Source organism: Montipora foliosa, chromosome 13, assembly GCF_036669935.1.
Source record: "Montipora foliosa isolate CH-2021 chromosome 13, ASM3666993v2, whole genome shotgun sequence".
Classification (NCBI taxonomy): Eukaryota; Metazoa; Cnidaria; class Anthozoa; order Scleractinia; family Acroporidae; genus Montipora; species Montipora foliosa.
Window position 1 is genome coordinate 35,745,921 of NC_090881.1, and position 15,700 is coordinate 35,761,620.

The 15,700-nt window shown below is 41.0% G+C and overlaps 2 protein-coding genes across 3 annotated transcripts in view; both read left to right on the forward strand.

Annotated features, from left to right (window-relative positions):
• LOC137982137 (lysine-specific demethylase 6A-like) overlaps positions 1-985 on the forward strand; it is a 44,609-nt gene extending 43,624 nt beyond the window's left edge. For both annotated transcript variants that reach the window (XM_068829203.1, XM_068829202.1), the window contains one exon: positions 1-985. This exon is cut by the window's left edge and continues 1,082 nt beyond it. The gene's annotated coding sequence lies outside the window, so the exon portion shown is untranslated.
• Positions 986-1,732: 747 nt separating this feature from the next.
• LOC137983777 (neural cell adhesion molecule L1-like) lies at positions 1,733-15,364 on the forward strand. The gene is made up of 7 exons (XM_068830956.1): positions 1,733-1,845; positions 2,469-2,783; positions 6,123-6,344; positions 7,898-8,185; positions 10,858-11,163; positions 12,975-13,203; positions 15,247-15,364. The coding sequence occupies exons 1-7, from the start codon at positions 1,776-1,778 to the stop codon at positions 15,299-15,301; spliced, it is 1,485 nt and encodes a 494-aa protein (XP_068687057.1). The 5' UTR covers positions 1,733-1,775; the 3' UTR covers positions 15,302-15,364.
• The last annotated feature ends 336 nt before the right edge of the window (positions 15,365-15,700 follow it).

Below are 15,700 nucleotides of genomic sequence, written 5' to 3' on the forward strand. Positions count from 1 at the left end.
ATCGATTTGACCAATCAGAGCTCAAAGAAAATACACGCAGCTGGCAGAGCGCGGGAACGTGGTTTGGTTTGCCTCTGATTGGTTGACATATTGTCACTTAGCCAATCAGGAAGCATGTTGATACAAAACCAGTAGGCATACGCAATTGCTTTCAGCTTTCGTTCTCTCGGATTTGCTGTTAATGATTCAGTTGAAGTATTTTTCTTTTATTGCCACATCCAAGTCTGGTTTCTCGCATTCAAAGATTCTCACGAGCTGGCACATCGTAGAAAACTTTCAAATGTTCGACATTCCTTTCACAAACCGTAGATATGAGTTTCCAATTGAATATGATTTGATAGCTTCCTTATCATAAATCTGTGCGATTTGATTTTCATGCTACATTCGGTTTGAATTCTGTGAATAAATCGATGTCGATTGGATAAGCGTTTTGTAAGGAATAGACTAGATGTAACTAGCGATTCCTTACGTGGTTTTTATTGGTTGAAGTGAAGCCAAAATTGGCCAATCCAACAGACGCACACAATTAAGTGAACCAAAATTAAGCTGGCAGGAGAAGTCCTGTGCAATCGCCAAAACCAAAGCAAATTCTTTTTTTTTTTTCTACTCAACCGATAAACACTTAAAATCATGCAACAGTTAAAATTGTTCGATCGCTGTTGTTATTCTGTATGTACAGATTATTCACGTAGTCGACTTTTACACTTAAATGGAACACTTCGAATTTCAACAGCAACCGATCCTTCCGGCAATCGCCTTATTCACAGAATGCATAATTCTGCATAATTTTCTGAATGCGTAGTAATTATGAGTGTCTGAACAACCGCTCCGAGATAACTTCTTTTTAAGTAAATATGATGCTGTGTTGAGGCTGTTTTTTATCAACTGCAATGTTTGCACAATACATGCATGACAATGAATTTATGCCTTTACGTGATATACTTCCATTGTGATGCGAAATTAATAAAGATATTTATTTCGTCTATGACTGTCTTAGTTGAATTCCCAGTAGGTGCACCGAATTAGAGACAGACTCCCCACTCCCCTTCCCCTCGGTAGATTCTCCCCCCCCCCCCCCTCCCCGGCATTGCGTCGCTATCGCAAAAGAAAGATGGCAGCAGTTCGCAGAAACGTATGATCTTGTTCCGTCTCGCCGATCTTACGGGAAAATAGGTAACTGAAAACAGTCTATTGAATTCCCGAAAAGAACTTCAAGCTACATCTTTGGCTCCGTCAGCGGATAAGAGCCCCGGGATTTCCCGATTTGTCCCGCAGAATTGCGGAGTAATTCCCTATTATATTGACTGAGCTCGTTTTCGTCCCCAGAGGCCGAGGTTTTCTAGGTCAGCACCTAGAATTAAGGGATCTCTGCTTGGTTTAGAAGCAGAAAGTCGACGAATCATGGACTTCGGCTGTCTTGAGCAAATTTAAACCGTAGTCTGGCTTCACTTAGTGTGCGTTCATTTGGGGACATTTCGGTCACTGGAGCACTGAAGAAACTGCAACCAAACATTTCCGAAACTGACCAAAGCGCCAAGCCGTGCACGCAGAGCGGGGTAACGAAACCGCGAGATACTGGGGCCGAGGATACAGAGCGCGTGCGACTTCCCTACAAACTTCACGCGCACAACGTCATAAACAAAAATCGATGTCGTAAACAAACGGCCGTCACCATTTGAAGCTGTCAACAAAAGCTGTTTTTGCCAACGGTGTGTACTTGGCTGCGCTGCTGGAGAAGTTTTGTTTGTTAAAGATGAAGCGGGCATGATTTCTTTATGATGAAGCGGGTGTCTTTCATCCTGCTAAGTGGCTTTATCTTTTATCTTTCGGCGCACTCTGTATACGGTAAGTTATCCTTCTTATGCAGTAATTTGCTTTTTAGCGTAGAAAATGAAACGAGTTATTTACGTGCGAAGTTTGCCAACTTGGGTTTTTTTCAAATGTATTCATTACAGGAGGAAAGAGCGTTGTAATCGAAAATAAGATGATTCTGTCACTCGCATTCGTTCAACACAGATCAAAAAGTGTAAAGCTTGCACGGGAGACGCGTTTACGCATGGACAAAATTGCACATGTAGTTTCACTCGCACGTGCCATTATACTCAACGCAACATCTAACAGTTGTCTCGGTCCTTTTGAGTGGCAAATAAAGTTAATTCTGGGACAACCTTCTCGGATTCGTTTCAAAAGAAAAGCAATCCTCTTCAATAAAAGGCAAAGAAATAGTTTTTCGAACGGTGTTTAGTAGCGTGATTTTAAAGTGGTTCAGTTAGGCACATGACGATGTCTATAGAAATACTGTGCTAAATTCTAAGCAAATGAAACAGAGTTATGACTTGCACGCACGTGTTTTCTCGCCACGACTTTTAACTGGCGAACTTATTTGCTTTTATTCCGATTGGTTCCTTTGATTTCAGCGTTTGTCGGCTTGTGGTTGGTCAAAACATTTTTTTCTTAACCAATTCTAGGAAGTCTTCTTTTCTTGCACGGTTCTTTGGTTGCTTTTGAGGGGTCTACGGCCGAATTTGTTTGCCAAGAAACGGAAGGACGTTTGTCAACGAAAATCAGCTGGTCTTTCAGCAATGCCTCTAATGATATCGTTATATCTGACAATGGAGAGCTTGTGAGTGGACTCAAGAAGGATAAGTTCAAGTTGCTAAAATCTGGAAACAGGCTGGAAATTGCCAATATTACTGTGAACGACACAGGAAATTATAGATGCATCATAAGAGGAGAAAATGGAGAAGTTCTTTTAAGCGCTTCAGCCTTGATGACTGTTAAAGGTAAATGAATGCACCAATCCGGAGTAAAGTTTCCTTATGCAATATTCAACATGGCAGCGGGATAGTCGAGTGTATGGGACGATGGCTTTTCATCCAGTTGTCCCGCGGGTTAAAATCCCGTTTGGACGACTGGTTGGATTTGCCTTTTAAGTTCTACCACGCTTTCTAAGTAGCCATGACTGGTTGCCTTTTGTGAGTTGGGACTTTAAATCGCAGTATGTTTTAATTGTGTAAAATGAAAAAAATAATAACTGCATTAATATGGCTCGTCAACTCGTAAATAATATTATAATAAATATTCCTACTTTTGCTGCCATTATGAACGGTTCTGTGGTTACAAGGGCTTGTAATTAGGAAGGTCCTTTTAAACAGTGAGTTCACTGGAGTCGAGAGATATGCCTTTTTTTGATGGCGATCGACTCGTGGCTACTCCGAAAACATCCGAGTGCCCTTGTGCAAAAGTCGAATCTACCTTATCAACTACCATCTCATTCATTACGCTGAAATGCATTATGTCGACAGTTTCTGTCCTAGCAGTATGGCGGGACCTGATTGACAGTCTTCACCTAAATCTATTTCTGCGAATTTCATAATTCTGCGGGTGCTAATCGCCAAACCGCGTTTTTACTAGCCTGCGTAGCAAGCGTTCCTGTGCGTTTTTAGGGAAAGGAAAACCCTGAAATCTATGGAGATCGGCGAGCGAACGAGTTTTGGCCGCGCGAAAAATGGGAAGAGCGCAAAAAATGAAGGGAGGGGAGGGAAAGAAGAAAGGGAATCCCTTCATTTTTTGCTCTCTTCCCATTTTTCGCGCGGCCAAAACTCGTTCGCTCGCCGATCTCCATAGATTTCTGGGTTTTCCTTTCCCTAAAAACGCACAGGAACGCTTGCTACGCAGGCTACGTTTTTACTTCCATCAATGAAATTTCTAAACATAGCCGGGAAGATTGGCCTCCACGTCCGGAAAGTGAATTGGAGTTTTTTGTTGAGTTCGCAGCTCGAATACCATCATATCTTTATAGAGGTTCTTCAGTAAATAGATTCGTACAGATTCCGTCGCTTTCCATTTACTACTTGCCCAATCCCATACTACACCTCTCCCACCCCCCACCCCCCCCCCCCCCCTCCAAAAAAAAAAAACTTTTGCATAACCATTGTTTGCGATTTCTCCTGGGACATGAAGTCGAAAACAATGCCTATGCAGATTTTTGGGGGGTAAAAGAGGTGTATTATATGGGATTTGTGCGAGTAGTGAATAGACCGTATTCATAAATGGCGGCTAAGTAATTATTCTTTTGTCTTTATGCTAATCATCCTTACTAGCCTCGTTAGCATGAACAAAATTCAAAAGAATTTTTGCTCCAAAGTGAGGCTAGTGAGGATGATTAGCACAAAGATAAAAGAATTATTTCTTGGCAGCCATTTATGAATGCGGTCTATAGGGGTCGAGTTCTAATGTACAAATGTACCGTTGGAAACAAAGATGCTGATTGGTAGGTTATGTCATGCATCAACTGATTTCGTTTGATTGATGGAAACCAAACCGAAGTTTGGCAGTTGGAGCTTGAAGATGAGATTTCACAGAATTATGAAAATCGCAGTTAAGGGCTAGTTCCCTTACATCTCCTATAGATTAGTACCGAGAGAACCCGAACTAGCTATCGGAAGGTCGTAGGTTCGACTCTTGCAAAGGAGCGCTCGGATTTCTTCCGAGTATTCCCGAGTCACAATGTTCTCGCTCCCACGAGTCTCCTTTAGCTCAGTGCCGAGAGTATCCGAACTAGAAATCGGAAGTTCGTAGGTCGACTCCTGCAAAGGAGCGCTCGGATTTTTCCGAGTATGCCCTTGTCGCGATCGAAAAATTGCCTCTCTTTATTTCATTCATCAAGATGAATAATTACTATCTCATGCGTTCATTACAACAGCCAGTTTTTTTTTTTTGCAACAAGTCTTACAGTGGTTATCAATTACACGCGCCACTCACTTCGAAAGTAAAATTTGGGTGGTCGTCAGTCAAATGTTTCCATGACGATACTCTTGTTTTCTTGGCAGCAGTTGAATTCGTCATGGAAACATTTGATTGACGTCCACCTAAATTTTATTTTCGAATATATGAAAAAACGTCGTTCAAGGGGCGCGTGTTACTGATAACAGCTGTAATTAAATTAGAGGACATTCGTCTCAGTACCGTTTCTTGTCACCAAAAGTGACATCGGACGTTTCTCTCGATTGGGGAAGGACAAAGTAGAGATGGCGCAGTGGTGAAACCAATGTGGTCTGGGTTCGATTCCCAGATTCGGCGTCATATGCGGGTTGGGTTTGTTGGTTCTCTACTCTGCTACGAGAGGTTTTTCTCCGGATTTTCTGTTTTTTTCGTCTCCTCAAAAACCAACCTACTATTTGATATAAGTTTTCCATTTGATTTGATTTCTATCCAGTGCTTCCAATTAGTGCCTCAACGCTACATGCAATTTACACTTAAATGAAGTTCATCGTAATTTTGTTTAATTGCGTGATGAAACACGACTGGACTCAAAAGCTCGCATGCGGCGGTAGGTGCAGTCCTCTTTCACAGGTCTCTGTTTTACCAATACAGAAACATTCATTTAAGCTAACCTTAGGCTTAATGAGACCTAAACAAGAGTTTTTAGGCCTACGGTTTGCTTTAATTAATGTTCAGGTTTGTTTCTGTATTGGTAAAACATAGACTTGTGAACGGGACTTGTGACCTGAGACCTGTGTTTTTTGCGTGCCCCGCATGCAGACGACTTTCTTAAAAGGCGAATGGAGGGGTTAAGTTCTAAAGCAACTGTCGTGCTGTGCCACGTCTATGGGGAGCGAAACACACACAAAAAAGATTTTATCAAACTAGTTGATAAAGGTATTAAGGACGGTGCCCACTATTGTTATTGCGCATACATTCTGCGCATCTCCAGATACTCAGATTTCCTATCGGTGATGCTTACTAATGCAGGGATATTTTTGCGCGGTTTAAAACTATTCAGAGAAAGTAGATCTTAGTAAGTACTCTTGGTATCTAAAAAGAAAATTTGGGGTAACCATGCATTCTTTAGAGATAATTGAGCTTCAATTTGAGAAAGAACGCCATACATTGCTTTGTATTTTAGAGCTTCAAACAAATATTGTTCATGAATTAACTTTGAAAAATGCGTGGTTACGCCCAATTTTCTTTTTGGATTTCAATAACACTTGGGAAGATCTACCTTTCCTGCATAATCATAAATCCGGGCAAAAATACCTTTGGATTAGTAGGCACCGTCCTTAAAAGAACCACCATAAGAAAGAATTGTGGGCTAACGTTTTATCGCTCTGGTTCCATAGCAAGAAATGGATCTTCCAATGCAACTTTACAACAGTTGGTTCCCTCAACTCGTCCTAAGCTGTCTGATATCATTGCACCGTCACCGGCTTATTACACTCCTGTATTGATGCCGAGAACTGCATACCCGGAGACAGCTTATTTGTCAATGAAAGGAAACACTACTGCAACTGCAATTGTTCGTGATGACACATCACCATGTGGGAACGCTTCTAATAACACAGGTATTAAATGTTTCCTTTTCACCCATACGGGAAATGCATACATAAAAAAAAGCATACTTAATTGACCGCGCCCCATAGGGGCTTTTCAGGGCCAATGAAACACAACGAAACGACAGAATAGAACAACAACAACTGTTAAGAATCCCAACTGGCTGGAGGCAAACCAGTTGGCTATTTACAAGTAGTGCTGGGAAGTTGAACCAGGGACTACCAGGATCAAATTCAACGAGTGGTCACAGCGGGCCTTGAACCCGGGATCTCCGGATCTCAAGGCGATCTCAAGGCAAGCGCCCTAACCACTGGGCCACACTGCTTCATTCCGCAATTGAAGTTTATTAAATTGTTCCTATGGTTTTTTAAATATTTCTTTCTTTCCCTTTTTTCAAGTGATTCTACGCGTAACTCAAACAGCATCTGCGATGAAAAATTTGCGATTTGAGGGAAAAGCGCTACAGAGTTTTTCAGAACTTTTGACTCCAAAATTATAGAAAAAAAGTGTAAAATTTCTGAATAAAATTTCGAAAAAACAACCATTTTGTAAAACTAGTAAATGATAACCTTTGTTGACAGGAAACCACAGAGAGGAGGGGTATTAGCCAGTGCGACTCATGGGAACTACCAAAAAAAAAAAGGTAGACTTTCCCCCCTCCCCTCTTAGTGAAGTTGTAATCAACGATAATCAAAAAAAGGGGTGTAAGGCCCCCCTCCCCCTCCAAGAGCCAATGAGTAGCAGCCTCCGTAAGCACTATATCCTTGAGTCAATCTTTGCGCGTATCTTTTCTATTTTTAGAACTAATCTTTCAGCAGGAGACTCACTCAAATTTATGCCAATTTACATCAATATTCACATTTTGCATACATTTTTTATGCTATTTTTGCCTTCGTTTGAGAATAACTTTATTCCGGTTGGCCTTTCTTATCATGCAGTGCGTGCAGAACCGAAGAACTCGTGGCTTTCTAGAAATAGAAAGATACACGCAAACCTTGTATAGAAGAAGCAAGCTCCTACTCATGGGCTCCAGGCCCCTCTCATTTTTTTTGTGCGGAGCACCCGTGAATCCTACTGGCTATTAGTCCCCTTTCTTTTTGCCGAAAAAATATTTTTTTATTGAATCAAATTAAACTTACAAAACAAGCGTCTACTTTCTTATGCTAGACCAAATGACGTTTGACTTTTGCACCGATTTCCAAGCAAGGGAGGTACCATCCTTTTCAAACAGGGGCCCTTTTCTTTAAATCTACAGTCATAAGTTCTATACTACGTGTATAACTATAAGGTTGAAGAACGTAAGCTCTACCTTGCAAGTATTTTCAATTTTAAAACGTTTTTTTGCTGTCCTTTGACACCGTTTCTTGCATTTTCTCAAAAAATGCTTTCAAAAACAGCGGAAGAAATGTCATAAGTCGATTTGTTTTAAAGCAGATTTTTCCGAACTCACGACAACATTGATTTGTAGGCTCAATCAATGCTCAATCCTCATTCAAATGATTACATTAAGTGTCACGTGATAATGACTTCACACTTTACTCTTTTTTATTGTTTTTCCCCATAGCTGACCTTGCATTTATCAAGGACAAAATGTCACCAGATTTGATAACTGTTTACGAGGGCGAACAACTGATACTTCGATGTGCGTTCTGCGCAGTCTCTCTAAATGCTACCACTTTGTCTTGGTACAAGGAAGGCCTGTTGATTTCTAATGGTAGTCGACACGTGATCGCCAACGATGAACTTGGTATTCCTGTGGTGGATCACAGAGAAGATGAAGGGTTGTATGAGTGCACAGTCACATCCAGAAATCATAGCATTTCAAGATATATCACTGTCATCGTGCGAAAAGGTGAGATTTATAATTTTAACGCTTTTTCTTTTTTCTTCATTGTTCGGGAAATAAGTACACTCTCGAAGCTATCTGGAACCGCAACAGTCGATTTATTGACACACGCAATTTTTACAGCACTTGCAATTGTTTGTTCTCACCTTAGTACACCCTGCGAGCAGAGCCTCCTTTCGTCTTTTTCTTTACTGAGGAGGAGAAAAGTAGGCTCTGCCCGAATCGCGTCAACTCTTTGAAGCCACCGCAGCCCGAGCTTCTGGACTAGTCAATCTTGTTTTCTATCGTCAAAGCGGTTATTCCAGTGCGAGCGTCCCTTTAGTGACAAAACCGATGGTTATAATTGAGCCCGCTGTACCATGAAAAACCAATATGGCGGCGAGATCTGGCATATTAGGCTTGGGTTCGAAACTGTATCCTGGCAACATGCAGCGCATATTCAATAAATATTTTACTCGATTCATGCAGAGCCTTTCTCGAGAACACCAAAATCGAGCAAGCAAAAAGAAAGGCTCTGCTTGCAGGGTGACCTTGGTATAACAAGCGACAAGAAGACGCCTACAAATAAACCGAGAATTACACTCTGAAATGAACAACTGACGAAAAGCGAGTTTTTACTCACTATTTGATGAGAACACTGTCACTACAGTAAGCACAAATCAATTCGCAGTTGGAAGTTTGTCAAGCCAAATCACGAACACGTTCACAAAACAAAATCAGCTCCCTCTGCATGCTGGTACATCGTCAGGATTGGCATGGACTAATAAATAGGGAAACTATTGTTGAGGAATAGCCTCAACATTCATTTTTTATATATCTTTTGTTAAAAGAGACGGTCGCGAAAGTATCTTTCGTCCGTATAGAGTGTTTTCACTGAAGTGATCAGTAACCTTGTTTTTCCACTGAAACAAAAGAAAACGTTTGTAAAATAATAGAGCTCAATTCCCGGAGAATAAGTTGGGTACAAGAACATGGCCGCCGTTCCATTGTTTAGGGACACAAACATGGCCGCCGTGACGTCATGCGATGATGTGAAAACACTCTATAGGCAACAGGAAAGAGTTATCACTAGTAGTTAATAGCGACCGTCAGATTGGAGTACGAGAACGACTACCAGTACGAGTTCTCTGTACTGGACACGTCCATTACGTTTTAAAAACTGAGAACTCGTTTTTGTAGTCGTCTCCGAACTCCAATCTGAAGGTCGCTAAAAATAAAGTAAAGCGACCATATTTAACGTCGATAACTCGTAACAGTAATGGAACTGACAAACCTGAGGTCGACGATGCGCTCATTTTACTCCCCCCTCTCCATCAGTGCTCCATTTTGCGGGTATTTAAAGCTACTTAAGCTACACTGAGAGGAAAGAAGTCGAAAGAAGGATGCGAGATCCGGGAATCGAACTCAGGACATCTTGCACTAAGGCCGCGCACTAACCGACGGTGCCATAATGGCGCCGGATCTGTCATAATCCGGTGGATTCAACTGACGCCATATCGTCGAGATTATGGAGCTTACGAAACGACGACGCCGACGGCAACGACGACGCTACAAAACAATAGGTTTAGTGAGCAAAAACAATGGGTCTGCACGCTCTGCACGAGCGTTTTACATTTTGATACATTTCTTTGCCGTCATCTCGTAAATGACGACGTGAAATGACCAAATTCAAGGTTCTGCGGAGGACGTTAGCACATGGCGAGGAATTTTCAGTTCTCTCCCTACGCTTCCAACCCACTCATACAAGTTTAACTCCTCGATAGTTACTACACAATTTTAACGCGAAACGACATGAAATAGCTTCGTCGTGATATGAATAACGCAAACTTGTATTTTTAAATGAAGTCCTCGTAGCCGTCGTCGTTGTCGTTTCGTAAGCTCCCTAATGTCAAGCAAAAACACCTCGTCTTTACACCAAATATTTATCAATTAAATAATCTCGCGGCCATCTCTCCAACGTTCCCTCTCAGTCTGTTCTTTGTTTTCTCTGTCTGTAAATTTTACGTAATACATTTTCTGACAGGAAATTCGTATAAAAATTTCAAAAGTTCTGTCTGGTTGTTTTCTAGCCTTATCGATCCGTCTCGGTGGACGAATTGACCATTACAAAGGACTAGGAATTAGGTAGTCGCAAGCGGACACCTTATTTCTCGTCACTTGACGTGCTCAATTCTCTTAGCAGGGCTGAGCTCAGTGGGCTCGAAAACCAGTCGAGTTTGTGGCTTACTGTGTTCGGTCTCAAAGCTTTCGGTTTACGACACGTTTGACCGACGTTTGACCTGAGTGAGTCTGTGCAGTAAGCTAGTGTAAAATAAAAAAGAATCGAATCTCGACGGCCCAGAGCTTTTCTCTTCCTCAGTCAAGAGAAGAGCTCTGGGGAACCCCTGAAACAAAGTGTCTTTTCATTGGTTTTCGTTAAGAACAGTAAAAAGCGTCTCTGATTGGTGCATTCATGTTAGCAAGAGGAGTGAGCAGGCGCCGTAAGTTTCAAATAGCCAATGTTTGGCTCTAAGAACACTACAGCGCATGTTCTCCTACATAGAGTTTACCAGAGCCTTGCAAGGCTTTGGCGACGAGAATGAAAACAGTCGTGAAGTATATTGATGCAAATAAATGTTTTTCAGCTTTGCATTTATGAAGAAATGTGCAATAAATATGTTTGATTGCTCTTTTTGTAGATGAACCCCATCCAATGCTGTCAAGCGTGCTGGCCAAAAACCAGTCTTACCTGTCCGTCCGGGTAGTTTGGCGTCTGACAGATCATGGCGTGTTCACCTCTGCTCTCGTCAGCCTTTCTCTGAGGTTGTTAGATTCCAAGAACTGGAGTCTCGTGACAAGCGATAATTTTCAGGAACATGGCCTCCACGAATTCGATCACTTGCAGCCGGGAAGCGTGTATTTACTGAATGTTTCTCTGCATAACAAGCACAAAGAGATAGAAAGCAAGGCGCTTGTGTTCTGGTCTGCAGCCACTAACTGCACAGGTGAGAGATTTCATTGCGGCGTGACTAGTGAGAAAATACCGCGAACTGAGATTTTCGTAGACTTCTTCAGGGAGTTTTACAAGCAAACACTCTGCGCCTGTATTTATAAACCATATTTGCGCCTATTACGGAGGCCATAAACCAACGAAGGTTTGGCCGGATTTATTAACGGGAACAGGTGAAGTTGTGAATAATTTACGCAAGGCGAGATAAAATTTGGGGGCCACAGTTTTTGTAAATTCAGCCAGGCCAACTTTTTAGCATTTTACTTTCTAGATGGATTACACTAGACAATAAGTCGGTTCTTGACACTCTTAGCTAAGCCGGCTTTAGTATATTTTTGCGTTCATATGGTAAAGAACTGTCTTCATGCAAACCAAGACTTCTTTACTTTTCTAGCGCCAAAACGATGAGTTCAAACTCTTCCGAATTCTTTCATCTTCTTTGGCAAGTTGATTATTCTCGCTAAATTGTTAAGAAGTAGATGACAAATGCTAACCGCCGTAAGTGATATAGGGATATATTTTCTTCGATGCTTGCACGGCGATATTCGGAAAAATATTCGATCGACTCTTCAAGGTGCTCATTAAGGGGAGCTTCGATCTCCGATACTTGGCATCGCAGTCAACCCTTTCTTAAGTAGATTTATTTATAGAACACTTCTTTTGGGAGATGCAGCACACCCACTGTTGTAAAAGCCAGTCGAAACAGAGCTATCTCAACCTCAAGGGAAATATGATACTTTTCCCGGGAAAAGACCCGTTCTTGAAAATAAGTTTACTCGGAAAAGGGTTAACTCAAGGAATTAGTCGATATAGAGGCTTCACTTCCGGGATGAGTTCCTGACTCTTAACATTATGGCGAGAAGACATGGTTTCCGTCAACAAAAAGCTCAACTAACCCTAGTTTGATGGCTTCGCTTTCACGAGTATTCTATAGCTCATTGGTAGAGCATCAGAACTAGTCATCGGAAGATCGTATGGGTTCGACTGCTACGAAGTAGCACTCGGATTTTTCCGAGTAGTTCCGAGTCTGCAACGAAAAAAATGCATCTCTTCATTCTATTTAGCTATAGGTCAGGTTTATTATTGGGATAACATTGTCTAGCAAGTTCATTGTCGTGTTTAAAGGTGACTTTTGCCCAGCAAACTAGAGAACATTGTTGCGAAACAAAGTTATGAAAGCAAACGTTTCTGAGTTTCCACGCTTGAATGCTGCAGGAAAAATTTTTTTTTTGAAAGAAACGTTGATTCAAGAAGATTGGATTTAGGCCCCCTCCAGACGTATCTGGATATTTTAAAATCCGCAACTTATTCTTTTCGGATTCAAAAATTTTTAGGTATACACGTATCCGGATTCGTATTCGAAATTGCCTGTCCACACGAGTTCGAATCCGTTCTAGTATCCAGGACTCCTCTGTTATTCTTGTCAACAGAGCATGCGCCATCAGGCGTGCGCGTTGGCGACAAGAGAAGCGATGGCGTTTCGTTCAGAGGATGATATGTTGAACATTTACGCGGTTAAGACTGGATTTGAGTTTGTAACGTAATCAGATTGGACAGTAATCCGGATTCGACCGTCTACACGATTCCAAATTTTTTGTGGATTCAAAGCTTTCCACTTTGGAAAGCGGCTTTTAAAAAGTCGCGGATTCGAATGCCGGATTCGCCGGAAAAAGTTGCGGATTGAAATATATCCGTATACGTATAGAGGGGGCCTTCATTGTCGCAAACGTTTGTAGCGGTCATTTTTAGGTTTGCTTAAAGAACAGAGAAATAAAACTATGCAATCATTGTCAACTGAACTTTCAGAGATTGAGAGCGAGACCTTGATCCTCTACTTGGTGAACAACGGCAAAGCCTTAGGCGTGGCGCTAGGCATTGTAGGATTGCTTGGGATGATGTTGGTCATGTACGCATGCCTTGCTTGGTCCCCGAACGAGAAGAGAGGCTACTCCTTTCCACCAGGACAGCAGAAAAACGGCGCAATAGAAGAGAACGAGTCCTTGTTTTCTAATTCCAGCAGTATGTACTACAACAGGTATGTTAGAGTGTACAAATGGAGATTATTACACAGAAACATCTGTATAGAAAAGCAAGTCCAATTTTGACATCCAACACAAAGTGTCCCTCGAAGTATAAGCATTTGCTACCTAAATAATACACAAACAGCGGTGATAAACATTAATTTTTGAAATTATCTTTTACCTAACCTTTCGTGTGTCTTTATTAGTTTTTTGTCGCCTCTATTGTTTCCTAATAGTTAACCCTTAGTAAGTTAGTGACAGTGTGTATTTAAACTCCAATTTTGTATTAACGGTCTCTTTTGAAGATGTAAGCAGAAGCATACGAAACGTCAAGTAAAAGATACTTTCAAATGATGCGTTTATAGCTGATGTTTGTTACCGCTGTTTGTGTATTTTTTCTGATAAAACTGAGATGGCCAAAGAAGAAGAGTATTTGCTACCTTTTTCCAAAAAGAAGGTTAAGGTAAAGGTTGGCTTCATTTTTAGGTTAGGAAAAATTCAGCTGTTTCTCTTTCCTTGAGGAGCAACATTTGGGAGACACTTCGCGACGGTAATTTTTCTGTATTCCCATGTTGAAGTTGAGGAGAAGAAAAACCTTAAGGTGTTTCCCTAGTTTTGCATTGCGCAACCCGACTGCGCATAATTTCTTGCGTCTTTGGCGCGCGCATTAGCTCACGCACATTGATAAAATGGCGGATTTTCACTGACGCCAAGCTTAATCTGTCAAGGAACGGCTATTTTTTCCTGAACGAGTATGGTGACCCCCTCTTTTTAATGGTGTTATGTACTCGTAATAGGCACACGGAAAACATATTTTAAGGAGAAAAAAGGTTGGAAAGTAGAAGTAGTATTTATATATAAATGACGTGAAAACTGCATTTGGAGCCAGACACCAAGTGTGAGGTGATGTTGTAGCGGTCCAGTTTGCTTACTTTTTTTTTTGGGAGATCGAGCAATTTTAAATCACTTTACTGAAGAATTTTGGCCCAAACAAACAAGTAGGCTCAAGTTTTCCGTAATATTCAGTAGCTTTCGCTATATAACTACAATTTTTCCGGTTGATCGAGTTTTGAAAGCTTCTCGCGTAATTCGGTAAAAAAAAAACACTTAAATAAAGTACATGCAGCGCGAAAACAAGTACGGTGACCCCATCTTTTTACTGCATTTTTTAATGTCCTGTGCATGAATATCAATTGTGCGAAGTTTGACAGAAATTTGGATCGTACGTCATTTTCAAGGGAATTACCTTAAATAACAATGGCCACAACCAGGCTTTCTGAGCCCGCGAGACTGAGCACCCCCATCAAACCATTGTTTTAACGAAAATCGCTGGTCAGCAACCTTGGTTCCGGAGCAATGGGACAGTTCGTGACGCTTATTGAAATTCGCGTGCATCTAATTACGGGGAAGGACATTAATTGGGGGCAGGGGGGTGGGCTACTATTGCGGACAATTCTCGTATCCTCCATCCATTCAAAATTCGATCCTGGCTCCACTTTGTTACCTCGTTTTTGTCCGGGAAGCGGTCCCTTGCATCCTGTGCTAAATAGAGTCCCAGATACTCCTTTTGACACAAAAGTGTCATGGAAAAATGATAATAAGATACTTGATATTTATTGAATATATTTCAGTGTCTTGAAAGTTAGAATGTCCCAATTTAAAATTATTCGTATTCACAATGGAAACTCGACATTTCTGATTAAATCGGAACGGTTGGCGGTTTAGCAATCGTTTCGGAACTTCGGAAAGCCGGAGTGGTAGGGATTTTCGGGAAGCATATAAACACGATATCAATATATCAAAGCTCCTGAGTAGCAGCGCTATAAGGAGAAGACAGAATCCTATCATAAGGAGAGTCTTTATGATAGAATCCAAGTCAAGAACTTTCAAATTCAGCGTCTCTTAGTATGACCTCCTCTGTTAGATCAAAAGCGAAACTCTCAATACTTGCTTTTCCGTTGGGGCCATGTTGAAAGTGCAACCCTTTGCTTAAAATTTGGCAGTAAATTCGCCAGTTTTGTTTCACCGGGTAAACTGAACTTTCATTAAAATTTCAGGGCGTTTGACGACGATGGCATGGATTGGATTAAAGATGATGAAATCTTATCATGAACTTGCTCGTGGAATGAAATCTGTAACACAGGCTTTCTGCTCATTTCTTGAATTACCAGTTTTTTTTCTCTCTTGTTCAAAACTACACAAAAGTACAGAAATAAAACGGCAACCTACTACTGTATCTTTTACTTGTATGTGTCGCGTCCACTAGCCTCGATCGTCGTCTGGACAACAAAGGGTTCTTCAGATCTCACTTAAGCCCGGTTTTCACTATTATTTATTTATTTATTTATTCACCACATACATTCATAGAAAGTTACAGTGAGTAATAGACTAAAATAATAGAAGATAATAGACTAGAATCTTACATAAGTTTACAATGAATAATAATAATAATAATAATAATAATAATAATAATAATAATAATAATAATAATAATAATAATAATAACAGAAA